Source organism: Vombatus ursinus, unplaced genomic scaffold (assembly GCF_900497805.2).
Source record: "Vombatus ursinus unplaced genomic scaffold, bare-nosed wombat genome assembly UNPS02014852.1, whole genome shotgun sequence".
Lineage (NCBI taxonomy): Eukaryota > Metazoa > Chordata > Mammalia > Diprotodontia > Vombatidae > Vombatus > Vombatus ursinus.
This window is the reverse complement of record NW_020954630.1, coordinates 1716048-1743028: the sequence shown is the minus strand read 5'-3', so window position 1 is coordinate 1743028 and position 26981 is coordinate 1716048. Positions and strand designations below refer to the sequence as shown.

Below are 26981 nucleotides of genomic sequence, written 5' to 3'. Positions count from 1 at the left end.
ACCTATACTTGGACCAGCATGTTGGATCCTCATAGTATGAGTCAGACAACTTCTCCTCTTATAGTTCTAACCCTGAAGGGCTGGTGGGTTTTCCCTAGTACTATTACTCATGAGCCCCCCGATCTAGTATGTTCCCTCAAAGCCAACTGACCAGTTAATATCAATTCACTTTTACCGAGGGTCCCTGAGAACCTTAAGTAAAGTTGCTACAAAATATTCCTCCCTCCAAGGAGGGAGCGGTGCTTCCTGGCACTAGGATTCCTTTTAGCTCTTCATGGAATCCCCAATAAGTTCATTTCTAGATGCAGCATTTGAATGAGTTGCCCCCTTGCTTGCGGAAAACAGTGTTTTGGCTAAATCAGCACTGTTGCTTGGTTACTTTGAGATCTCTTCACTTGACTTGGCTACTACAGCTACTGACAGATAGTTACCTTGCTTCTTTGCTAGGCCTTCTAGTGGCTTTTCTAACCTTTTAAAGCTCACAAAGTTGTAACCTGCTATGTTGTTTCCAATACAAATTCACCTAAGATCAAGGAAGATTCATACAAAGAAGCAAAGGAAAAGAGTTGCCATGTGTTTATGGCCACATAGCACCCACAGCAAGATGAGACAAAGACAGCAGGTCACTGATACTGTTTTCCCCCTCATGCAGAGGCCCATGACAGTTCTGGCCTTAATTGCCACCAGTGAAGAAATAGAGTTCATCTGTTTGAACCTTGTGTATATGTACTCATTTCCAACTTAACAACTAATTAAACATCTTTCATAACCAGGAAGTAAGCTGACAGAATGAAGAGAAGACTTGTAGATTTTCTGGGAAATGTTTAATAATTGGTTTTCTGAAAAAAATAATGTATGTGCAACACACTTTTCAGTTAATTCTGAATTAGTAACATGACAATCAATAAATCAAGTCCCAAGTCATTTGCCTCTTTCCAGGGTATAAATTCTCACACTGGTACCGATGTGTTATAGCTGTCTCCAAAACACCCCTGCCTGTGCCTGTTCTGAAGAGGGGGAAGGAAGGGCTCTTCCAACATAAATTTTTAGAAGCAGGTTTACTAAACCTCCCTTCATATCCAAGCATGTGCTTTAAGGACTGGGTCCTTGTTGGCTCTTCCTTGATTACACAAGGACATGAGTTTGAGTGAGTTTGTGAAATAATAACTATCAATCACTCCTCCAACAAATATCCAACAAGAAGTAACCATGGTATACTAGTAAAAGTACTTCCCTTAAAAGCTGATCTGGACTTTGAGTCCCAGCTCTATTGTTTACTGTGTGACAATAGGTACTGCTACTTTAAAACTCTATACAATTCAGTTTCCTTGTCTGTAAAATGGCCAGAAAAATCTTTATACTGCTTTCCTCATAGGATTGGTATGTGGAAAGTACTTTATCAACCTTAAGGTGCTATGTAAACGTGAGCTTATTAAATTGCTCCTGAACCTACTATAAGGCAGAGTAAAAGATGCCAAGAAGTTTAAGTCTATCTTTAAATAGCTTATAATCTAATGTAATGGACTCTTAAACTTTTGAGCATGTAGCCACTATACATACATACACATGTACATATACATTATATATGTTTATATTTAGAATTATATAAAGAAGAGATCAGCACAGATGGAAAAGTAGGAAAAAGCAGTACAGCCCAGCTCTCCTCCCATAGACAACAACAGCCACCTAAAAAGGGCACCAGACCTGATTGGGAAATCCAGTGAAAAATCACAGTGAGTCATTTTTTCAATCCAGGTCAGCAAAGGGAGACAGAGGTCTGCAGGCAATGGGGACAGGGTCTAGTTAAGAAGTCACTGCTCAGAGTCACAAGTACAGAAACCAAACTGGCACCTACAAATATGCTTGGGTGAGATAATCAAAATCAGACCCCAGTCTCGTCAGAAGTCTGCAACCGAGTGACTTCTTCAGACCACGAAAGAATTTGCACTTCTGTACCTTTGAGCAGAATTGTCTCTGATGTCACCTCAGCAGAGAGCTTTAATTCTAAATCTATTCCTCTTTATATGATTCTGTCAAATGAATGGTTGTTGTTGTGTTTGTCCTTCATTCTTGAAGAAGACCACGACATCAGGGAGATGATGACATGACTTTGCAATTGACTTTGTTCTGAGTGAGGGAGGGCTGTACAAGGTCACCAGCCTCACTTTCTCCTCCAGAGTCATCTGGGTCCAGTGGCCAGATATTCATCAGGGCTACTGGAGATAACACAGGATGAAAGTAATGTCATCATCTAACTGATGTCATGGTCCTCTTCAAGAATGAAGGACAAACATAACCTACGAATAGTACAAGCTGCCTGAATGGGGACCCAGCTGGTCAGTTCCAGTTGGATAACTCAGCTCCTCCTCTCTCTCCTCTCCACTCCACCACTTAATGATTATTTTTTGGGCCCTCCTAGCTCAGAGTAAATAAATAATAATAAAAAGTAACTGTTTCTTTTTTGGCCAGCAACCCTGAGGGGCTTCCCCTCCCAGTTTGATTTTTTTTTTTTTTTTATTAAAGAGGCCTATTCACCAAATGGGCCTTGCCTCACTCAAAGTGAGAATCTGAAAAGACCAGGGTCTTTAAAAGGGCCAGGGTCTCCCACTGCATCCTGGGCCATCTCTATTCATCAGGATGAATATCTGGCCACTGGCCCAGATGGCTCTGGAGGACACATGAATGATGACATACTGTAGCGTGTACACTCTGGCCCTCTCTCGGAGTCAGGCAGGCTACTTCTCCTTCTCAGCACCCCAAAGGGTTCTAGGGGTATCTTTTCTCTACCATCATTGGCTTGAGTTTCCACTAGCTGTGTTGCTCTCATGGTTAGGGACTTGTGAGCAGTTTGTCCCCAATCCATTTAACCACTTAACATTGGGAAGTTTTTTCAAAGGGATATTTACTTTAAAATACATCAAGAGCAAAGTATAAACATTTCCCCCACCATCTCAGGGGGACACTCTTTCCTTCACCACTGACTCAAAATTGAGCTCAATTCCTACATAGTACTGGTTCCACTAAGTTCACATCCAAAGGCAACATTAATGATGGACAAGTCCTTGTCTCAGCCACTGACAGACTTCTGGACCCTAGTCCAGAAGGTTACTCTTTGCTCCTCACGGCATAAATTGCTGCAAGACGACCTAGAACCTAGATTCTGGAACTTCAAGTGCAAAGCTCTCTATAGCTTTCAAACTCACAAGGTCAAAGTGGCTAAAGTGCTTTCATTTAGAATGGAAAAGAACAAATGTTCTTTATAAATAAGCCAGAGACTGAAGCTTATTTTTCAGGGACCACATCAGGGCCTTAGAAAAGACCCTGAGGCTTCTTTCTCTTACAGCATGGTCTCTTACTAGACAACATTAGCCAAGATCACTTGAGAGCAATTGAGGTAAAAAGTAGAGTTTGATGCTGATAAGATTTTTACATGCCTCTGAAACCAATCAAAATGCCTCCACTTCCCTTCATGCGATTAGCTAACAGAACCAATTACAGAATGTCTATGTATATCACCTAGTTCTCCAAGGCACTTTCCTTACAGTCATCAGTACTTTACCAGAAGCAATCTCAAGGTGAAGGGGTTGCATGTGCTGAGCAATCTGATTGGGTCTGCACATGCCCAATAAAGTACCTTCTTTTCTTATTCATGTTTGGATAGTTTACTTGTGTTTCCATTTGAATGTGAGGAACTGCCTGCAAGGTCAGTTTGGCTGAAACATAAAGTGCCAGAATGGGAATAATATAAAATAAGCCTGGAAAGATAGGGTGGCATCATGTTGAAGAGTTTTAAATGCCAAATAGAGGATTTTATATTTGATTCTTGAGGCAACAGGAAGGCATTGGAATTTATTGCAAAGGGGAATGGTGTCATTTGACCTGACCTTTTGGAAAATCACTTCTGCAGGTGAGAATAGAGTGGAGAAAGGCTTGAGAAAGTGAAACCAATTAGGAGGCCATTTAACAGTCCAAGTGACCATAAGGAGTATCAGTCAGACACTCTTAGTTAGACACTCTAGTTAAGAGTGGTAGCTGTGTGAATGGATAGGTGAACATGTTGTTGAGAAAGAATTGACAAGATTTGGCAACTGGGTGAGTAAATGAGTGAAAGTGAGAAGCTAAGATTTCAAACCTGGATACCTGAAAAGAATGACAGATTTGAAAGAGGGGTGGGTTTTTTTGGGTGGGGGAGATAATGCAAATTGCAGCAATGCTTACTCATCCTCTGTACTACCCCGGTCCACCCAAAACAAAAGGAAGGCTGTGGGGTTTTTACTTACTGGTCACTGCCTGTAAATGCAGAGCTGCATTCTGAGGGATGTTTGCAATACCCATTAGGTCATCCATAAGGCAAGGGGTGGCTATGCTGGGCATAGGACGGGGATACAACTTCTACTGTGGGTCTCCACTTCCTGATTAGGTTACAACTGAAGGGTGATGCCTAACACAGAATGGGGGAGGTTGGGAGCTTGGACAGAAGAAGGAGTATCAGGTAGATGATGAGTTTGGGGGAGGTATAGCTATATCAGAGACACTTTCTCTATCATGAGGAGAGTGCTCTGATTTGTTGATCACATACCCTTTGGGCTCATGCCACAGCCCCTCATGAAGTTATAGTCCCCACCTTGGAAATCATTGAAGATAATGACCTGCTCACACCACTATCATCAATGAAGAACATTTAGTGGATGTCTTCTGTGTATAGGGTATTGTGCTCAGCACAGGGGAAAAAACTTAATAATAGGGCATAAAGATAAGTAGTAATATAAATGGCATAGGCCAAGGGTCAAATGAGCAAAATAGACCAAATGTACTAGAGGAATTGATAATACTTCTTCCTTGGTCTTTGCATGCATTTTGTAGGTCTCTTATGGTCTTAATTGTTTTCCATTTTGCATTATAGATATCTGGGAATAGCATAGCTATGCATATCGGTTTATATGCCATACCCTTTCTGTTAGATTGTAGGCTCAAGAAGTTAGGGACTATGCTTCAACTGTCTTTCCTTCTTCACCAGTATTCTGCCCAGAGTTTAATAACTGGTTGTCAAATGACCAAAGGAATAGGAGTTCAGATAGAGAGGTCACTCTGGCCTAGGGTCATCAAGAACTTGAGCAAGGCTATAAATTTGATAAAGTAGGTCCAATAGAATGTGAGCTCCTTGAAGTTAGAGACTGTTTGTCTGTGTTCTCAGCACCCACAATAGTATTAGTGCCTAAATATTTGCCTTATTTAACTTAATTTGGGCTGGATGTTGGAAGGACTAAATGCCAGGCTAATGATAAAAACTCATTTATGTGGAACTTTAATGATGACATACCATTTATTTTCTTTTTCACTTGATTCTCACAACTCTGTGAGGCAAAGATTTGGGCTTTAATCCTGTAAATAGTACAAAGCCATTTAAAGTTTCTGAGGAGGGAAATGATATATATATATCTTTTTGGCTAGGCAATGGGGTTAAGTGATTTGCCCAAGGTCACACAGACACATAACACAGTAAGTGTTATGTGTCTGAAGCTGGATTTGAACTCAGGTCCTCCTGAATCCAGGGCCGGTGCTCTATCCACTGAGCCACCTAGCTGCCCCGGAAATGATATATTTTAGAAAGAATGATCTTCTGGTGGCATGCAGGACAGAAGATAGAAAGACTGGGGGCAGTGAGAACAATTAGGTCATTGCAATAATCCAACATGGAAGTGATGAGGAAGTTAGCTACTTTGTCAGTTAGGATGGCAGTAGTGGAAATGGGTAGAGAGAAGTAAGTATTCTCCCTTTCTATAATCTTGCTAATCAAAGATGACTGGATAATGAGGTGATAAGGAGAATGATGGTAGCATTTGTAGAAATATGGAAGTCATCTCAGAGTAGGAAGGGACCTCAGAGATCTCCAACCTTTATTCATAAAAAAGGACATCTGGGCTTTGCTTGAAGACTACAAATGAGTGGGAACCCACTCTCTCCAGAGGCAGCCAATTCCACTTTTGGATAGAGTCTAGTCTAGTCAAATCAACAAGCTTTCGTTAAGTACTTTACTATATCCCAGGTACTGTGCTAAGTGCTGGAGATACAGATATAAGCAGAAAGAAAGACTGTCCCTGCCCTCAAGAAGCTCACATTCTAATAGGGGGAGGGGAAGGCAACACAAAAGAAACTGAAAAAGGAAGGGGGAGGCAGAAGGTATCCTTGAGAAGAAGGAAAATATTACTGGCCTGGACATTTTCCTTGAAACAGAGGTTTCAAGAGGAACTGTCAGAGGAAAGGGCCACAAAGCAGAGTATGCTTCCAGTGTGAGAAAGTCAGGGTCAAAGGAAAATTCCAGGGTGAGGAGGCTGCTGTGGCATGGTGGATGCAGTGGATGACCTTGGCATCTTTGATATCCAACTAAATTCTAAGTGCTCCACAGCATATACTTCAGCCACTATTGTGGCCATTGGAACAAATTGTTCTCGTCTGTCCATTCTGCTGGAGGAAGTCTTCATGGGCCTGGGCAGCTATTCCCCTAACTCACCAACAGTTCCAAGGCCTGTTGGTTACTCTCAGTCTGGTTTAACCCATCAACTGGGATAGTTTTACCCAGGTGTGGCCCGTGCACATGCTATAGCTTCCTGGAGCCACTGGTGAGAATTGGACTCCAAATTTGGACACCAAAGGTGGATGAGCAGTCTTGAAAAGGGCCCCTCAAGCCCTCACACCAGAGGTGTGAATACTCCATACACCCCCAACAACTATGTACAAACAAGTTATAGGCCAGACAAATTAGAGATAATCAACAGAGGGAAGGCAATAGAATTAAGAGGGATCAGCAAAGGCTTCTTCTAGAAGGCAGGCTTATAGCTGGGACACAAAGCCAGATGGAGATGAGAAGGGAGAGAATTCCATGAATGGAGGACAGCCAGTTAAAACGCCCAAAGTGGAGAGGTAGAGTATATAGGTCCAAGAATATCACGAAGATCAGTGTTATTGGATGGGGTGGAGAGGGACTTAGCTGAGCAGGAAAGAGAAGGGGGAAGGTGTGAATGTAAGAAGACTGTAGGTTATCAACATAGAGGGCCTTGAATGCTAGCCTAACGAGTTTGAACTTTTCTCATCAGGTAATTAGCCATTGAAGGGTTTTGGGCAGAGAGGAAAGACATGACCAGATACATGAATGGGGTAACATCATTATTTTTTTCTAGTGGCATGAAAAGTTGATGGAGGGATGGGATGGGGTAGAGTCGAGGTGGAATCTGCTTCAATAATCTAGGTGGATGGCCAGGACTTTTAGCAGGATGGTGGCAGCAGGAACAGGACAGAGAGAATGGATGTGACAGATTTAGTGAAAGTCGAATGACAGAATTCAGTAAATATAGAGGGAAAAATTAAAGAGCACACCAAGATTAAAGACTGAAGACTGGGTGAATAGCTTGTCCAAGGACAGAAACAGCAAAGTCAGAGAAAGGAATGAGTTTAAAGAAAAGACAATAAGGGAAGGGGGGGGGAGAGGGGGAGAGAGGGAGGGAGAGGGGGAGAAAGGGGGGGGACAGAGAGAGGGGGAGAGGAGGAAAGGGGGGAGGAAGAGGAAGGGAGAGCACAGGATGGAAAACTAGGTCCAAGGGCAGAAATCTGGGGCCCACCCACATTAAAGGGGTTCGGAAAAGGTTCAAGAGCCCACGGAGACAGAGCGGGACTAAGTGGAGAGGTAGAAGAACCAGAGACAGGGGCGTCCGAAGCCGAACCGCAGCCACAGCCACAGCCTCAGCGGTCAGGGGGTTGAGGGCTGGAGGAAGAGGTCCTGGATCTGGTGAGGCAGGAGGCCCCATGTAATCTCACGGAGAATTCCACCCCCACCTCCGCCATACCACGGAGGGGGCGAAGATGACATAGATGAGCAGGAAGGAAATGGAGGCAGGGAGTGCTGAAAACTGTTTCAAAAAGCTTGGCTTCGTAAAGCACAGAAAAACCGAAGTAAAGCTTTTTTTAGGCGCGGAGGGCTAGGCTGTGAAGGCCCTGGACTATACGTACTGTTATTTTAATACCCACACTACTTCTTCAACCCCTCGCTCAGCTCTTCTCTTCTCTCCGTGACGCTTCGCTTCCTTCTCCACACCCCGCTACACTTTGTGTCCGCTCCGCTCACGCCAAGTGGTAAACACTGGGAAATGTAGTTGTAGACCCGGCAGTCTCTCCTGTTGGGCCCCCGCCTGGAAACTCCACTTCCCAGCATACCATGAAAAAGAACTGAGGCACGTGGGGGAGGATTTAAAGACACTACCCACCTATGCGCACATTCTGCTGGGATTCGAAGTTCCTTGGACCTAATATCAGCCCACGAGCGTAGGGCACGGCGGACTACAATTCCCAGAAAAGACTGCGTTTCCCCCTTAGATGACGTCACCTCGACATCGCTGAGGCCTCTGGGAAGTGCAGTAGTTCGCATGCAGGGCCCTAGCCTTAGCCTGCCGCCCGGGAAGACGACATTTCCCAGGTGGCTGCGCGGAGGCGCGCCGGGAACAGGCGGGTGTTGTGATTGGCTGGCGAGCCGGCCGCACGCGGAGTAGCCGAAGCTGCTCTGTTGCGACAGAGGCCGAGCGGCGAGGCCCGGTGAGCTGGGGGAGGGGGTGCCGGCCGGTGAGGGCGGGAGAGTCGAACCGGGCCCGAAGGGAAGGCGAGGGATGGAGGGAGCGGGGAGACCCCGGGGACGGAGAGGAGATCTGGGGGAAGAGGACTTCTGGTGAGGGACTGTTGGTGAGGGAAGAGAACCGGGCCGGGCCGGGCTGGGGGCTGGAGGGGGGGGGTGCGGCGGGTGCGGGAAAGAGAGTAGAAAGAGGAGTTGAGGAAGAAAAGTTGGAGGAGGGGGGAGAGAGGTGGAGGGGTTGGTAGAGAGTAGGAGAGAAGGAGAGGACGGGAGTGGAGGATTGGGAGGAAAGGGAAGAGACTAGCGGGAGGGAGAGATCGAGTTGGGGGAGGGGGAGAAAGGGGGGAGAGAAGGGGGGGAGGGGGGGGGGGGAGTGGGAGGAAAGGGAAGGGACGAGCGGGAGGGAGAGATCGAGTTGGGGGAGGGGGAGAAAGTGGAGAGAGAATGGGGGGAGAGAGTGGAGAAAGGGGTACGCTAGGAGGAGAGAGTACAGAATGGGGGAGAGTTGGGAAGAGAACAAAGTGGAGAGTTGGGAAAGAGGGATAACTAGTGGAGAGAGCGGGGGGGGGGCTGAAGGGCTAGAGAGAAGAGAGTGAAAAATGAAGAAGCGAGGAAGAAAGACATGAGGGAAGAATCGAAAGTGGATGAAAAGAGGAGAGAATGGAGAGGAGGGAGGAATGGGGGGAAACTGGAGAGTGGGAAGGGAGAGTAAAGGCAGAGTCAGCGTGCAGGAAGGAAGAGAATATAGGATGGTGGAGAGAGTAGAATTGGGAAGACATGGGAAAAGGAGGGAGCAGGAAGAGAGTGGAGGGGTAGAGTGTACAGAAAACAATGACTGGAAGAAGGGGATGGGGATGGGGGCATAGAGGAAAGAAGGAAGAACAGGTTAGGATGGCAAGGTGGAGAGGAAAGGATGAAATGAGAGGCAAGTCATTTAAAAGGTGGAGTTAAAGGGACAGGGTACTGGGGAGAGGAAGAGTCTGGAGGGAACTTATGAAAGAGTAGGGGAGGTTGAAGGCCCTAAGAAGGGAAAGGAATGAGAGGTAGGCAGAATGGAGGGCTGTAGGAGGTAAACTGAAATGTAGAGTGAGGAAAACTTTCTTTTAGGGGACAAAGCTAGGCCATAGGAACATAGATTTATAGCTGGAAGGGACCTTAGAGGTTATTTGGTCTGTAGTCATTTTACAGACAAAGAAACTTGAGTCCCAGAAAGGTTCAGTGACTTGCCTGGCACTGCTGATTAAGTGGAGAAGCTAAGATTCTAACTGATTCTTCTGACTCCAAATCTAATACTGGGCTGTGATCTGGTAGTGAGGGTTCAGTAAGAGAGGATGGGACTGGTGGGGTAAGGTTTGAGTCGGGAAAATACCTGAGGCTACCAAATACTGAGTAAGACACATTGGTTTGGGAATAGAGAAGACTGCTAGGCAAAAGATTAAAGAAAGTGAACAGAGAAAGGGCCTGCCTATCTCTTTGTGGTGTGTTCTCGGGTATGGAGATTTCTTTACCTTTCTCACTTCAGGTTAAGCTGAAAGAACTGTAACACCTGTGGCTCATCACCATGCCCTCTGATCTGGCCAAGAAGAAGGCAGCCAAGAAGAAGGAAGCTGCCAAAGCCAGGCAGCGTCCCAGAAAGGGTCATGAAGAAAATGGAGATGCTGTCACCGAGCCACAGTTGGTAGAGGAGAAAAATGAGGAAGCCAATGGCAAAGATACCTTAGGTAAGATTGAAGTATCTTTTGTGGGAATTTTCTGATAATTCTGACTTGATGCGGGGTTCCCAGATCAAGAGTTGTCATAGTTTTTGTTAGCGTCATGATTTAGGTGCAGAAAAGGACAAAGTATGTGGCTTGTGCAATGGATGTTTGGCCCCATTTTAGGTCTGTGACTTGAGCCCACAGAGTCGGTTGGGTATCTGATACCAGAGTGGAGTGGTGTGCTCATCCTGGGGTCTGGATCCTTTTCTTTCTCAGACTCTTATTTTCTCAGTGCATAATAAGTCACTGTGTGTATATGGTGGCCAAGGTGCTGGATTGTGTGTCACATGGAACCCTCCGAGAACTATTGACCATATAGGAAAAGGTGCCTTATGTTTGACCCCTGCAAATAGACTCCTTTCTCTATTTTATTTGTTGGAAACTTTTATTGAGTATAGGCTTAAGAAGGCAACAAACCAGAATCTGTGAGAAATACAATAGAATAAGATCCTCATTCTTCCTCCAGCCTTCTAAGGAGTATGGGGAGATGAAACACACAAAGGGAAAAATTAATCAATTATATCAAGGCAATGCGATAAGTAATTTGTTACCCAGGTATTCTGTTTAGTTTGTTATTTATTTACTTGAGGGGCACTGTGGTATAACAGAGAGCCTGCCTCAGTGGTGGGAAAATCTGGTTTAAGTCCTACCTCAGACATGTAATAGCTCTCTGACTCTGGATAAGTCATTTAACCTCTTAATCCATGCTTCAGCCTAGATCTAAGTCTCTAACTTGCAGAATGATTGCTTTGCCGCATCAGAGAAAGGTTCTCCTCACCAGGAATTTCCCATAGCAGTGAAATTACATGTCCTTCCTACCCTATATCATATTCCCCCCCCCCCCCAAAAATTTATTCATTCTCTGGAGCTTCTCTTGCAACCAATCTAAAATATTTATTGTCATTCCTCATGCCTTCTCAGTCTGCATTGCCTGAACTGGCCATCCTTCTCTCCAATCATCTAAGTACCGTTCCTTCACAATCAAACTCCAAATACATTCTCCATTATGAACTCTTTTTCAGCTGTGCCAGCCCACAGTAAACTTTGTCCTTACGGAATTCCTGTAAAATGCTTATTACCTATGCGTATCGTTTGACACTTAGCAAATGCTGTCTTTTATTGTTTTTCTTTTATGTCATTTTCCCTCATCTAGATTATAAGTTCCTTGAGGACAGGAACCAGATAGGGAGTTTCTTCTTTTTGCCTCTTTGTTCATTTTTATCTTTTTGTAACCTTTGTACCCATGAAAGTAGTTTGCACAATAACTGTTTAAGGAAGATGAAAATAAGTGATGCCAGGCAAAAAGCATTCAGGGGAGGGAGGGAGAAAGGAGAAATTGAGGGAGGAAAATAAGAACTAGGGGATTACTCCATGCCTGGGACATTGGTTGGGAGAAAGCTGGGGAGACATCAGGCAATGTGGTGAAATGTTGATGAAAGGGAATAACTTTTAGTGCTAAATTCCCAAACCAGTGCCCCAAAGGGGCATTTTATTTTGAAATATCACCGCCAACCTAACCCTGTAATCCTGTCCTCCCTTCTTTAAGATGTTGGACAACTCTTTAATTCAGTAAAGACTATTCTGAGGTTTAAAAAAAGGTAAAGGAAAGAGAAAACGACAATTACAAAGCTCAGGGTGGTCATTTTCATTCTATCCAACCCTACTCCTGACCATCTGGGTCAGTATCCAAAGCCTAGATAAGGCTGGTTCTTCCTTTTGAAGTGAATCAACCTTGATGTAGTCCATTTGGCTCTAAATAATTGTTACCTTTTAGAGACTTGGAAGCCAGCCTTCAACATAGCCCTCTCAAGTGTTCAAGGTAGACCACTTGTCTTTTCTGATATCAAAACTGGCTTCCTTTCTGGAAGTTCCCACTCAATTTTGGCAGCAGGAAGCTTCCACCGGACCTTAGCCCTGGTTCATTTGATGCTCAGATAACACTCCTGCTCTGGATCTAATTGACATTTCATACCCGACCTGCGAGCTCTACACACTTTTTGGTATGGTCTCAAAAAGATTAGTCATTTTCAGTTTGGTTCCCACTTCTCATAGGGGAATGGTCTCTTCCTAGAATCCCATAGGAGAATTCTATAATATTCTAGTACTTTATACTTCTAGTAATAACACAGGCAGTTTTGATCCAAAATTAAAAGGTCATCACACACCAAGGGGCAGAAAAATTTTTCATGACTAGATCAGAGGGCAGATGGGGAAGATGGAAAAAATGAGAGTGGCCAAAGCAAGATGTGTCATTTGAAACAAAGGAAGATGAAACCCTCTCCTAGGTAAAGTGAAACCATGATCTTGGATTGATGTGATCTTTAAAGCAATGGATACACATTTGAATGAATTAGGAAATTTGAAAACTCTTGCTTCCACTCTTAGACCAAAGATTCATTCCTCAGCTCCCAGCTTTCTCTAAGGAGGCAAACATTTTGTCATCAGACATCAGCCTCTAAGATAGTGGAATCTAGGTCTCTTACCTCTTAACCACCCTCAAGCTGCTGAGGGATGATAAAAGCTCACATGTATTTAGTGCTTTAATGTTTGGAAAGCACTTTTCTCACAACCCCATGATGTATATGTAGAACAGGTACTATTCCCATTTTGCAGATGAGGAAAGTGAGCCTCTACATTAAGGTTAAATGACTTGCCCACGGTCAGACAACAAGTAAATATCTAAGGTGGAACTCATTCCCAGGTTTCCTACTTCTAAGGCTATCATTCTTTCCATTACTCTACAGTATCTCTTCAAGGGCTAGAACTAGGCTTCTTTCTAACTCTCTTGGAACTTCCCTTATACTAGGTGTCAGGGTTACCACTTCTTTCAAAGCCCCTGTGGTCCACCTTTCAGGCTACTGAAGGCTGAATCTTCTCTTAAGCTCCCCACGGTGTTTGGAATGATTCTGGGCTACATATCACCAAACTTGAGCCTTGCCAGTCTACCTCTGCCCGGCAGTCTTCCCCAGGAAGCAGAGCGTGGAAAACCAATAAGACCATCAAAGAGAGTAACTTCTGTCCACTGTTATTCTTTCTTGATTTGTAAGATTCAACAGTCACAATATTCTCTGTGGGAAACAGCATGAACCAAAGTTTACGTAGGAATGAATGTGATTTATTCAGAGTCCAGTGAGGAAATTGGCTTGGCTAGAACAGAGGGTGTGTGTTGGGGAGTAGTGAGGGAAAAGATGAGAACCAGAAGGCTGGATAATGGTGGTTGAGAACCTTTAGGCAGATAGTCTAGGGGTCAGTGAAAAAAAGGTAGAGAAAGTGGCACTGGAGGAGGAAATAGAGGAGCTGGGGAGGAGCTCTCAAAGGAGCTTTGATCATTTTCTTAAATCTAATTCATGTGTCAGTCGAGACATCACCCCTTGAGGTCATTGGTCCTCTTCGAAAATGAAGGATGAATAGTCGTCACACCTGTCCTAAAATAGACTTTTGGACCCATGGGTCTAGTCCATTTAAGCAGACCCTTCTCTTCCTTCGCATTCCAACTTCCGTCACCATTCCCCACCATTGGATAGCTTCTACTTTTCTTTTCACAGCACATGAAAACTGCAAAGGTTGCCAGCTTGGGGATTTTGAGAATGAACAAGTGGCCTACTTCCATTCCTTCCTCTGTCTCAATGACTTACATTCTCAGTCCAGGCCTTTGTTAGTGCTGTCTCATTCCTAGATGATTGTAGGCTTCCTTCTCCCTGGCTTTGTCACCTCCTGGCCCATTTACAATGCCGTGGTTTAAATGTCATCCGTTTAGTCTGATGCTGTCATCAGCATCATTCTGTCTCTGAATTAACAATAATCTTGATGATAATAGTAGATGACATTTATGTAACACTTTGAGGCTTACAAAGCTCTTTTCTTTTTATAAATTTTCATTTAATGCATACAACAACCCTGTGGGCTTCTTACTGTAGCTGGTATTATCTCAGTCTGGTGGAGAAAAATGATGCCAAGCAACGTGAATTAACCTACTTCTGGTCATAGAGCTAGTAAGTTTGGAGGTGGAATTTGAACCTGAATCTCTCCTTTGAAGTTCAGTGTTCTTTTAATTTGTGACAAACCTTTCATTGAAGGGGTCCCTCATATTTCCTCTGGATTTTCTCCACACCTTCGTTGAACTTCATCTTGCCCCGTAAGGCCTGTCTTCTTGAATCAGACCAGTTCTATTATCCTCACTAGCTGTGCTTCTGGAACTTTTTTCCCAGTTCAGCCCCCACCCCTTTTCTAAACTTACTAGTCATCCTCTAGGACTCATCTTCACATTTATATCATTTTCATACTTTCAAAGCACTTTTTTATCCATTCTTTTATTTGATCCTGAAAAGAAACAGTGAACCCTAACGTAGGTGAGGCAGGCATTAGTTATCCCTTATTGAAGTGGCAGTGTGATTAGGGGACTGGTGTCGGAGTCATCTTGTATGACCTGGTTATGTGACTTTGGGCAAGGCACTTTACGTTTAGGTCCCTATTTCCTCATCTGCAACCTAAAAGGCATGGATTAGAATACCTGCCCCCTCAAGGCCACGGTGGCCTTCTAGGTCCTTGGGTGTGGCATTTTGACTGAGTCCAAGTTTTACAGAACAAATCCTTTTATTAAGGGGATTTATTTTGTGAAATTTCATTCAGTCAAAGGACCACACTTGAGGACCTAGAGGGCCATATGTGGCCTCAAGGCTGCAGGTTCACCACCCCTAGATTAGGTGATCACTAAAATACCTTCCAATTCTTAACATTCTACGACTGTAAAGAAACAGAGATACCCAAAGGTAAACTGACCTGCCTGAGGTCACCCAGCAAGTTAGTAAAAAACTCTAGTTCCCAGGTTTCTGGACTCCAAAGCTAGTGTCTTTCCACTATGTTGTTGTGGCTTCCAAACTTCCCCATCAGTTTTTCCACCATCCTCCTTTCACTTTATCCAAGAAAATCTCAAATAGCTTCTCTCCTCTCTACCCTTCAGAATAATGATTTTAAAACTGAAATGGGTGAGTAGGCTGCCCATAACCCTGTCACTGCCTCAGGGACCATCTTTGGCAGTAGTTTTGGCTCAGATAGCGTAAGGGAGCCGTGACTATATGATTCACAAGAAATGATCCACCATCTGGTGATGTGGGCCAGCCTGGAGGTCGGTGCTGATCTAGCAAATTGTTTTTAATCATTATTAAACATTATAAGGTTGCTGGACATGAGTTGGATTCTAGTCTTTGGGAGCAATTGTGCCTGTTAATTGAGCCCATCTCATACCTCTTCCCCTGCTGTCCTTAGAAGTGGATTTGCTGACCAAGGAACTGGAAGACTTTGAGATGAAGAAAGCTGCCGCTCGAGCTGTCACCGGTGTCTTGGCCTCTCACCCCAACAGCACTGATGTCCACATCATTAACCTCTCCCTCACTTTCCATGGTCAAGAGTTGCTCAGTGACACAAAGCTGGAGCTGAACTCAGGGCGTCGCTATGGCCTCATTGGTCTGAATGGAATTGGTAAGGCACTGGAATGATGAGAAGAGTCTGATTGGGTTGTTTTGTCAACCAGCAGTATTTATAGGGTATCTCCTATGGACAAAGCCAGGATGCAGAGATTGCTAAAACATTGCTTCTGCCTTCAGGGCCCTCACATTAAGCAGGAAGAGGAAAAAGCAGCTGAACAATGCAGGGCAGGGCAAGATAAGTTCCAGGAGAGTGGTACGTAGTATAGCAAGTGCTTGTAGATGAGAGGAGAGGGAAAGTACTAGGCTTAAGTGGCCAGGGAATTTTCTTTGTGGATTTCTGGGAGGGTGAGCTAGATCCTTTAAAATGGATAGAAGTGAGATAGGCGGCAGATAAAAGGGTGGAGGCAATGTTTGCAAACTCTGGGTAGGAGGGGACGTGTAAAACCAATCTCTGTGGGATGAAGCATTTATTTGGGGGGAGTTGCATGAGGTAAGGTTGGAACCAGATTGTGTGGGGAATGCCTGTGCTGATTCACCCTTCCACTTTCCATATTCTGTCCCCTACTCCCACCTCACCCTTTTCCTAAATTTCTCCTTCACCTTCAGGAAAATCCATGCTGCTGTCTGCTATTGGTAAGCGGGAGGTGCCTATTCCAGAGCACATTGATATCTACCACCTGACCAGGGAGATGCCCCCCAGTGACAAGACACCCCTGCAGTGTGTGATGGAGGTGGATACAGAGCGGGCCATGCTGGAGAGAGAGGCTGAGCGGCTTGCCCATGAGGATGGTATGGACATGGGCTGTGCTTGGGTGGGTGACCACACAGTGAATAAAGGCACAAAGGTCCTTAGATTGATATGCTGTCTTCTCCCCATGCCTCCTGTTTATAGCGGAGTGTGAAAAGCTGATGGAGTTATATGAACGATTAGAGGAGTTGGATGCTGACAAGGCAGAGATGAGGGCCTCTCGAATTCTACATGGTTTGGGCTTCACACCTGCCATGCAACAGAAGAAACTCAAGGACTTCAGTGGTGGCTGGAGAATGAGAGTTGCTCTTGCCAGGTGGGTCCCTCCCCACCTCAGTCCAACCTAATTTCCTTGAGGCAGATTGTCGTCTGTCTCTAGTTTCTTGGAGCTGAACCCCACTACTCTTTGGAATTAGTTGTGTTAGAACAAGGGTCAGCAGGGATGTATGCCAAGTGAATGATGGCTTTAATTACAGTCAGTGGGCTTGTGGAGGGAGAGTTGTGTGGTTAACACATCTAAAGGGGACAGAATTGTGAAGAAGGTCTCTTTCCTTCCTTCTCTGGCAATACCTTCCAGCTTCACTTCCCCTTTGCTGGCTTGTGTCTGATTCCTAATAAGCTGTGCTAAAGAATTGATTAAGGTGTTTAACAACTTAGGTACTTACCTTTCAGTCTATCCTCTTAATACCTAGTCTTCTGGGTGCTTTAGGTTGGAGGCTCCAGTAAGTCCTAGGCATATTTCCCAAGTCAGCTTCCTTCTCTTCTCCTTCCCTGGGCTCTTTGTTTGACTTTCCTTCTTCAAAGCAATGAATATTTAAAGAGCTGCTTTAGAAAGGCTACCTACCAACTTCTTTCTGGAGCTTTAGGGGGGAAAGAACTCTAAAGTCAGCTGTCCTTCACCCACTTCACTTGGGTCTCTCCTCTGTTCCACGTTCTCTCTTGTTTCTGGGTCTGACAACCTTGTCATCAGGTAGTTCTTACTTATGTCTCACCTATATGCTTGTGGCTATTCCAGTTTATTTCTCGTTTATTTCTTGTGTAGGTGGAGACTTACAGAAGAAACAGCACCATCTTTATTAGGTCCTCTGTAGTTGCCTGTCCTCTTCAGCCTATATCATCTCTTTACTTAAAAGCCTTCATTTCCCTTTCCCACCAGAGCCCTTTTTATCCGGCCCTTCATGCTGCTATTAGATGAGCCCACCAACCACCTGGACCTGGATGCCTGCGTTTGGTTAGAAGAAGAACTGAAGACGTAAGAGTGTGTGCATACATATGGGAGGGCATTAGGACTGGATTGGGCAGTGATTCTTAACTTTTTTTGTGCTGTGGCTCCCATTAGCAGATTGATAAAGCCTATGGACCCTTTCTTAGAATAATGATTGTAAATGCATAAAATAAAATGTATAGGATCAAGCCATTTAAAATATAGATATTGAAATATTAGAAAGATAAATTCATAGTGCCCACGTTAAGAACCCGTGGGCTAGGAACAAGGTCGGAAGCAACTCCTGTAGTAAATTGAGAGCAGACCACTGAGAAGCTTCTGTGTAAGATCCTAGATTCAATTTGAAGTCTAGTAAAGGGAATAAGGAAGAGTCCTGATGAGACCTAAAGAAATCCCTGATTTACATGGGTACTCCACTACATTTGGGAATGGCTTGGGTCAGTATTTTCTACTTTTTTCCGGGTCTATCAAAACCTATTAACTTCTGTGTTCTTTCATCCATCCTGCTTTCCTCCCAGCCCAGCCAGCTGTCCATAGCCGCTTCCATATTTTAATTTGTGTGTATGCATACATGTACCAGCCCCACTGTCTTGTCTTTTGCTTCTGTGGTTACTGCCTCCTCCACTTGCCTGATTTTTAAGAAAATGGTGAAGGAAAGTGAGAAAACTTGGCCTGCTTCATGAGTTCTTTGACTTTTCAGCTTCAAGCGAATTCTCGTCCTCGTCTCCCATTCCCAGGACTTCCTGAACGGTGTTTGTACTAATATCATCCACATGCATAATCGGAAGCTCAAGTATTACACAGTGAGTGGGCTCCCGCAGCCCCATTGGGGTGACTTCTTTGGGTTCAAGCATGTTATAGAGATTTGTTTTTGCTTTTATCCATCTTTTATTTTTCCATTACCTTCATTTTCTAATGTACCTGTTCTTCCCCCTTCCTAATGAACTATCCTGATAACAGATAGAATTCTCTGTTCAAGACATATTTTTTAAAACTCTCAAAATTTTTCAGAAGGTACAGGGCTGCATCCTAATCCTCTCCATCAGAACAAAAGAACAGAGATGAGAACCTTGGCAGCCCATTTTTAAAGACTATTTACTCACGTCCATGATGGAGGGAATCAGTCCTTACTGGCCATGCTGTGCTGTGGGCTAGGTGATAGGAAGGACTGTTTCAGCTCTCTGGGTGACTGCCCACACACAGCAGTTGCCATGCACTGTATATGTCTGCTCAGCAATTGCTCCTAAGTCTGTAGATTCCCAAACCTGAAGGTTTGACCTTGAACACATCCCCCTCTTTTTTGTCATATAGTCATTTTTCAGTTGTGTCTGACTCTTTATGACCCCATTTGGGGTTTTCTTGGCAAAGATACTGGAGTGGTTTGCCATTTCCTTCTCCAACTTACAGATTAGGAAACTGAGGCAAATAGGCCAGGGTCACACAGCTAGTAAGTGCCTGAGGCCAGATTTGAACTAGATGTGTCTTCCTGACTCCAGGCCCAGTACACTATCCACTGTGCCACTCAGTTGCCCCTTCTTTACCTGCTGTGTAATCTTGCCCAGGTAGAGGCAGAATAGTCCTTCCCCTGACCTACCTGAATGAATACAGCTGCCTGCTTTATCCACCTCCTTCATGCAGGGTAATTATGACCAGTATGTGAAGACACGATTGGAACTGGAAGAAAATCAGATGAAGCGTTTCCATTGGGAACAGGATCAGATTGCTCACATGAAGGTATGAAGGCTGTGGAGTCAAGCCTGGAGCAAGGCAGTGGAAAAAGTGCCTTTAGAAGCTTGAGGATGGGGGAAGAAGAAGAAATCCGTGTACCCTTACCCTGATTACCCTGGTCTGTTTCAGAACTACATTGCTCGATTTGGTCATGGCAGTGCCAAGCTGGCCCGGCAGGCCCAGAGCAAAGAGAAGACACTGCAGAAGATGATGGCGTCAGGGCTGACAGAGAGGGTTGTTAGCGATAAGGTAGAGGCCAAGTGGGCCCACGGTTTTTGGTCATGTATTGCTGGTGGGAAGCAGGTGGGAAAGGGGCCTAGACTCTAGTAAATGTTCTGTGCTTCTATTCTTCAGACACTTTCATTTTATTTCCCGCCGTGTGGGAAGATTCCTCCACCTGTTATCATGGTGCAGAATGTGAGCTTCAAGTACACAGATGATGGGGTAAGTTCAGGCCAGGGTGGGTTGAGGGGCCAGAGTGGAGAGGAGAAGGTAGAAGGATGGTGCCAGGACCAAGGGATGAGTCCCAGTTAGGCTGAAGCTGATCCTTCCAAGCTATTGCCATTTGTACCACCTTAGAGAGTAGGGGAATTCGAGATCTGACAGTTGGGGAGGGGCTTGGTAAGGTATGGGGGTCTCCGTCATCTGTGGTCTTCCTTCTCTTGGGGGTGGAGGTTAAAGAGGGCCACAGTGGGACAGGGCACTGAGGCGTCCCTGTTTCCTCCTTCCAAACAACAGCCCTGCATCTATAACAACCTGGAGTTTGGAATTGACCTGGATACACGTGTGGCTCTAGTGGGGCCCAATGGAGCTGGAAAGTCAACCCTGCTGAAGCTGCTGACAGGAGAGGTAGGATCAGGAGGGTCGGACTGCATGTGTATCCTTGTTCAGGAGGCCTTCCCCATGAGTGCTCTGAGGGCTGGAGATTGCACACTGTTCCAGGGCAATGCTCAGTGACCCCTGACCCGCTATATTCTTCTCCTTGCTTTGGCTACCTTTCTTTCACCTAGGCTCCTCTCCATCAAGAACAGGATTTCTTTTGAGGTCCACAGATAGATTTCAGGGACCTTGAATGAGAAAAATTACATCCTTATTTCACCATCATTGGTTCTGTTTGTAATCCTGCATGTTCTATTTTACACATTTAAAATGTGTTATTCTGAGAAAAGGGATCTGTGGGTTTCACTGAGCTTCCAAAGAGATCTGTGATGGGCTAAAAATTCCTGAACTAGGGGCTGGGAAACTTCCCCCAAATGGCTGGAGGATGGAGAACTGCTTGAGGTTCTTTAGCCAAGAGTAAGGCTTGGGGGGAAGAAGGGAATGTGGCTCGCTCAGGTTTGCGTTGTTTTCAGAAGACAGCTGATTCTTACTCTAAGAGCAGCAGACATGAAGTTATCATCTACTTAGTCAGAATAGAGAATCCTGTGTGTTGGGGGTGGGGAGAGGCAGGAGAGATACTTTGCTAAGAAACTGTATTTGTTATCTGTCTTGTCTTCCTTATTTGTCTGAATGTTTTCTACTCCATCTGTGCCTGCGTGTATCTCTCTGTCCTTGGGGTGGGGGTTGGAGTTTATGCTATCTTCCTAAATACATTTAGGGTGGCCAGGATACAGACATACGTTTGTGAATCTGTGTTCTTTTTAACTGTGTGGTTGAAGCCTCTGGCTAAAGGGGGTGTTTAGTATGGGGAGGAGGTGGAGAAAAATTATCCATGTGGTGTGTGTGTCTTTGTCCCTTGGTGGGAAAAGTTTTATGTGTTCCTTGGTCGTGTTCTTTCAGCTGCTGCCCACAGATGGGATGATTCGAAAACATTCTCATGTCAAGATTGGCCGCTATCATCAGGTATAAGGGGAAGGGAATAAGCATTTATGTGTTTCCTGCTGTGTGCTAGGCACTATGCTAAGTACCTAACGAAGATTGTCTCATTTAATCCTCACAACAACCCTGTGATGTAGGTGCTGTTGTCATCCTCATTTTACAGTTGAGGAAAATGAGACAGAAGTTAAGTGTCATTTAAAGACTTGTCCAGAGGCACACAGCTAGTAAGTATCTGAGGCTGGATTTGAACTCAGGTCTTTCTGATTCCAAGCCCAGTACTCTATCCACTGTGCCGCTAGCTGCCTAAGGTAGAAGGGACCTCTATCTGGCTATCCTTGACTTCACTGCCTCCCCAGTAAGGGGTGTTTACAGCTTACCCGATGCCATAAAGACATAAGCAAACAGCATGGAGTTTGCCGTCTCTCAATCAGGAGACCTTAGGGGTCAAGGCCCCTCAAGGGTCAGCACTGAGCGGCTGTCACTTCTAGGATTCTACTCAGAAAGAGGTTATTAACACTCATCTTATTGCTGTTCTCCACATGTAGCACTTACAAGAGCAGCTGGACTTGGATCTGTCCCCCTTAGAATATATGCTGAAGTGTTACCCGGAGATCAAAGAGAAAGAGGAAATGAGGAAGATCATAGGTCGATATGGCCTAACTGGGAAGCAGCAGGTAAGCAGGGATGGCGCTCCAGGAAGCTGAGAGAATCCTGAGCCATATGGATTATGGGCAGCATGTCCTGAACCCTGCAGTTCTTTTGGCTCCTCAGACTCTTGGTGAAATTCCTTTTTTATAAATGTTAGCTATTAAATTGTCATCCTCCCTTCTCTTTTCTTCCCCAGATAGGAGAGAGGGCCAAGTAGCAGGGAAGGAACATCATGACTGTCTGAGATGTTTTATCTTGTTTAAGATCTTGATTTTTTTCCTTCCTGTAATGGGATGTATGGTGGGAAGGGCTGGGAACCTTCATTCTCTGCACCTCATGTTTTGTGCCCTCAGGGTAGGGGCCTGATGGAAAAAGAAGAGGGCAGCAAGAGACTCAAATATTCATAGTAATCTCCCATAATACAGCTGTGGTCATGGGAGAAAAAGGGAGTGCAGCCATGGAGACAGAGCCCAGGGATCAAACTCCTGGATTCAGATCCAGGGTTGAAAGCTTAGTGCTTCCCTGAGCCTATAGCTCGGGTATTAAAGAGAGGCCACCTACGGTTCTGACTCCAGAAACATTTTTAGCTACGAGCCAGGAATCTTGTGTGCTAATCTTGACTGACAATGTGGCATGTTACTGCGGAGCATTGCCTCAAAGTCCATGTAGGTCAAAAGGTTGTGATCCCACACAGGTGAGCCCAATCCGGAACCTTTCAGATGGGCAGAAGTGTCGAGTATGCCTGGCTTGGCTGGCTTGGCAGAACCCCCACATGCTCTTCCTGGATGAGCCTACCAACCATTTAGACATTGAGACGATAGATGCTTTGGCTGATGCCATCAATGAGTTTGAGGGTGGCATGATGCTAGTCAGCCACGACTTCCGGCTCATCCAACAGGTAAGAGCTCTTGTTCCTCAGGAGGAAAAGGGATGGGTGTTGGGGAGGATATGAGATCAAATACAGACACCGGGGAAAAGGGGCCCTCTGAATGAGAGTTCTGGCAGCTCCGTGGGGTCATTCCTGAAGGACCTGTAGTTGAAAAGGTGCCTTTCTTGGAAAAAACCAATCTAGGATTCCTGATCTGACCACTTTTACGAGGAGGAACGATTACCTTCTTGGAGGCTTTTGGTCTGGGGTGGGTGGGGAAGGGATTATGAGGCACTGGACTGAGTTACTGAAAGAGGGTCATAGGATTGTAGATGACACAGTTAGCTCTGGAAAACACAGGGGTCATCTTCATCCTCGTTTTATAGATGAAGAAACGAAGACCTGGAGAGTCTTCTCTACAACTGATAAATAGGTGGTGAAGCTGGAGTTGGAACCTAGGACCCCATGTTCTTTCCACAGAGCAGTGAATTGGGCTTGGGGCTATCTTGCTGGCCATCCCTTAGAACAGAATCAATCCTAGTTTTCTGGACCGGATGTAAAGAGAATTGAGGACTATGATTCTTCTTTCAGGTTGCCCAGGAGATCTGGGTCTGTGAGAAGCAGACAATCTCCAAGTGGTCTGGTGACATCCTAGCCTACAAGGAACACCTTAAGTCTAAGCTGGTTGATGAAGAGCCCCAGCTCACCAAGAGGACCCACAATGTGTGAGCTGGCCACCACAGGTTTGGGTCAGGACCTTGGTCTGGGGACTAAACATCTGCTACCTGACCAGCCACCCAGGCCTGGACCCCGGGGCTGTGCTCTTGCGTCACTGCAATATTCCTCATCCCTTGCCATCTCTTCCCTTTCCCCTCCATTAACCCCCTGTTCCTGCCTTAGCAGCACTCTGACTCCTGCAGACAACACCTGTCTGTTTCCCACCCTCTCTGCTTACCTTTATCCACGTCTGGACCACCGTTGGCTACCCTCCCTCAGTCCCATATTGTTTACCTTATCCATACCCGGATGTTCATGCAGTCAGGGGCAGCCCTGGAGCCCGACCCTTAGAGTTGGGCCACAATGAAGGGAGCTGGGTTCAGGGAGGTGTGAGGAAGGTTCCAACCCCTCCTCCCCTCCCCCTCCTTCCACTTCTGCTTCTCTTCTCCCATTCTGCTTCTGATTCAGAGCTAGGGGCTGGGGCCCTGGTTCTGGTCCTGGTTGGTTTTTAAAGAATTATTTAACAGTGTAACTACCAGATCTGCCTGACACCCCTACAAAGTGTCCAATAAAGAAAAAGGAAAAAAAAAGCCACAGCCACACTTTGCTTCCTTGGCCTGGATACTGTTCCCTCCTCTAGCCCAGCCCCCAACACTGAGACCTCTTCGCCCCAACCCCGGGTAGGATTGGGGCCCTGAGTGAGATCTGATCCTGGGCTGGGCAGAGAGGACACTGACACTGAAGACGAAGCCCTGAGTGAGGCTGGAGTGGGAGTGGGCTGAGTGTTAGTGAAGAGAATGAATAGAGTTGCTCAGGCCTTTTCTCTGCACCTGTGAGTCTGTTAGGATACAGTGCTGCAAAGGGAATCCTAGATCAGAGCAGCTTTTTCCCTTTCGATTCTTTTGAGGAACCTGATTTCTGTCAGGCAACCCCAGGCCTATGCAAAGACTATTCTGTTTGTTTGGACTCTGTTTTTATTTCTGTCATTTTTATCATCTGGCCCACTAGCAGCTGTATGCTTCAGTATTCCTGATGACCTCCAGGGGCTGCTGTGAACCAGCACCCCCACCATGTCCCTCCTCTTCCTCCCCCCCCTTCAGAAACCATCATCTCACTATGTTAGCAAGAAGGCAGGTGGCCCCTGGCTCCCTCCTGTTCTCAATCCACAGAGCTGAGCCTAAGCCTTGTGGGAGGGGCATGCAAAGGAAAGGGAAGTCCAAGTCCTGCCCTCAGACTCTTACTCTTAGTTGGAGAAATGGTTTTCAAACCAAAGGTTTTTCAGACAATACTAGAAAATGCACTGGTGCAGACTGAGGCATTCTGAAAAGGGGAAAAAGCTGTTTGGGCTAGAGTCAGAGAAGGTGAATTGAAGCTGGGCCTTCAGGGACGCGTGCAATTTGGAGAGACAAAAGAGGAGCAGGATATTTCCAGTAGAGGGAAAAACAAGGACAAATGGAGGAAGTTAGACACTGAAGATGGTTTTTAATGAGCAGTGAGGTGGACCATAGTGACTAAAAGCCTCGGTGCAGGTTGAATAACTGTCTCTTCTGCTTCTTGATAGGCTCATAAGGAAGGGACTTTTCCCTGGGACTTAAGGAGCTATCCCCTCAAAACTGGCTGTGAGTGCTAAGAGTCAGGACTTCTAGTTGGAGGGAGCCTTGAATGTCATCTCGTGCAGCCCTCTCATTTTATAGAAAATGGGCCCAGGCCCCAAGGTCACATGGATGATGAGGAGACCCAGGTTCTCTTCACACCCGGTGCTCTTTTCATTAGGTCTCCTGGGACCCTCAAGATCTTAGCTTCTGCAGAGGTAGCCACGTGTGGGATTTGAAGTGCTGAGAGCTTTCCCAAAAAATATTTTCAGTGATACCTGAAATTCCATTATTTACAATTGATTCCGAAATTCCATTACTTACAGTTGATTCCGAAATTCCATTACTTACAGTTGATTCTTCTGGGATAAGCATTGCCCTCTTCCTGTTAAATTCTTCCATGTTAATTCCCTAATAACCTAACCTATTAGTGTAAGTGGTAAATTTCCAGAACCTAGTGATGAGATCCCCCTACCTTCAAGAAATGTACACTCTTTGTAAGGTTAAACAAAAATTTGGGAGAGCTACATGCTCCTTGACCCCTGGCGCCAAGCCAAAATGATGAAATCAAGTTTTTGTGTTTGTGTTTTCCCTTTTTCATTTTGTCCTCCATTCCTTCTTTCCATACCTCTTCTCCGAGGCTCCACCCCCTAGGACTTCATGCTTTCATGCTCCCTCAAGTCTCCAAATTAGTAAGCAGAAGGAATAGGTAATGCATCCATGCTAAGATTTCATAGCTAAGAAGGTATACCACTATATCAGGCTGCCTCTCAAAGTGGAGAATATAAAATGTGAAATATAGAGGAAATATGCATTGGAGAAGGGGAGAGAAAACCCAGTACATCCTCCTCCTGTTTCCCCTGCTTCTGTACCTATTCAAGTCCTAGTCATCTGTCGGGTCCTGCCACTCCTTCACAGCCTTCCCCAGTTGCTCCCGGCCAGAAGAATGAGTGCTCTTTTCTGGCCTAGAAGCCTTTATTAGCATTCTAAGCTATTGAGCTTGCAATTGCTCTCCAGTTGTTCCAGGTGCCTTAGTTTTACCTCCCTAGGTAGATTTTAAGCTTGAAAGTAGAGACAATAGCTTTTGCTTCTCTGTCCCTGAATAGCGCAGTGCTTGGCACATAGTAGGTATTCAATAAATACTTGATGTACTGTTGATGACACTAGCTGGTTTATGGACTTAAGGCATTTGATAAATTCACTGCTAAGAGCCCTTGGCACACAGGAGGAGATTGTTGTACCCTCCTTTAGCAAGATTTGGAAATTGTTCCTCCTGATTGTGCAGAGGCAGGCACTATAAACATACCTTCGGAAATAGTTATGAATAGGTCCAACCATTGTGGGCAGCAATTTGGAATTATAGGACAGTGACAAATATTAGCCCACTATTAGGCGTATACCCCATGGAAGTCAAAAGATAGAATGGTTTCATATACATCAAAATAGTAATAGCAGCACCTTTTCTGGTAGTAAAGAACTGAGAAGAAAGTAAACAGCCATTAATTGGGAGTAACTAAATAAATTGTGGTACACTAAAGGAATCTCATGATATAAGAAATTATTAATAATGAAGAGTTCAGAGAAGCATGGAAGACATGAACTGATACAGACTGAAGGAAGCAGAATCAGGAAAATACATGCAATGGTTACAACAATGTAAATGGAGAAAACAAACCACCAAACTGCCATGTAATTATAATGACCAAGTTTGGCACCAGAGAAAGAGAGAAAAATATACTTCTCTTTCTTTGAAGAGTTGGGGAGTGTGAGGATGGAACACTACCCATCAAATTTGGTTGATGTGTTGGTTTTGCTGTATTTTTCCTTTTTTTTTCTT

The 26981-nt window shown here is 45.1% G+C and overlaps 1 protein-coding gene across 3 annotated transcripts; it reads left to right on the top strand.

Moving 5' to 3' along the window:
- The first annotated feature begins 8505 nt into the window (after window positions 1–8505).
- ABCF2 (ATP binding cassette subfamily F member 2) lies at window positions 8506–26733 on the top strand. Of its 3 annotated transcripts, none has more exons than XM_027840959.1 (15): window positions 8506–8583; window positions 10140–10338; window positions 15640–15852; window positions 16407–16589; window positions 16693–16864; window positions 17705–17800; window positions 18474–18576; window positions 19412–19507; window positions 19631–19750; window positions 19856–19945; window positions 20240–20350; window positions 21281–21343; window positions 21865–21993; window positions 22662–22865; window positions 23427–26733. In XM_027840959.1, the coding sequence occupies exons 2-15, from the start codon at window positions 10179–10181 to the stop codon at window positions 23562–23564; spliced, it is 1878 nt and encodes a 625-aa protein (XP_027696760.1). In that variant the 5' UTR covers window positions 8506–8583; window positions 10140–10178; the 3' UTR covers window positions 23565–26733. The 3 variants fall into 3 exon arrangements, with proteins under 3 accessions (XP_027696760.1, XP_027696762.1, XP_027696763.1); XM_027840961.1 differs by lacking the exon at window positions 8506–8583 and adding an exon at window positions 8647–8713; XM_027840962.1 differs by lacking the exon at window positions 8506–8583 and adding an exon at window positions 8656–8727.
- The last annotated feature ends 248 nt before the right edge of the window (window positions 26734–26981 follow it).

Coding starts and splice junctions, on each gene's coding strand:
- ABCF2 (XM_027840959.1), top strand. CDS start 10,179: ATGCCCTCTGATCTGGCCAAGAAGAAGGCAGCCAAGAAGAAGGAAGCT. Junction 10,339..15,639: donor CAATGGCAAAGATACCTTAG/GTAAGATTGAAG, acceptor TGCTGTCCTTAG/AAGTGGATTTGCTGACCAAG. Junction 19,946..20,239: donor TCAAGTACACAGATGATGGG/GTAAGTTCAGGC, acceptor TCCAAACAACAG/CCCTGCATCTATAACAACCT.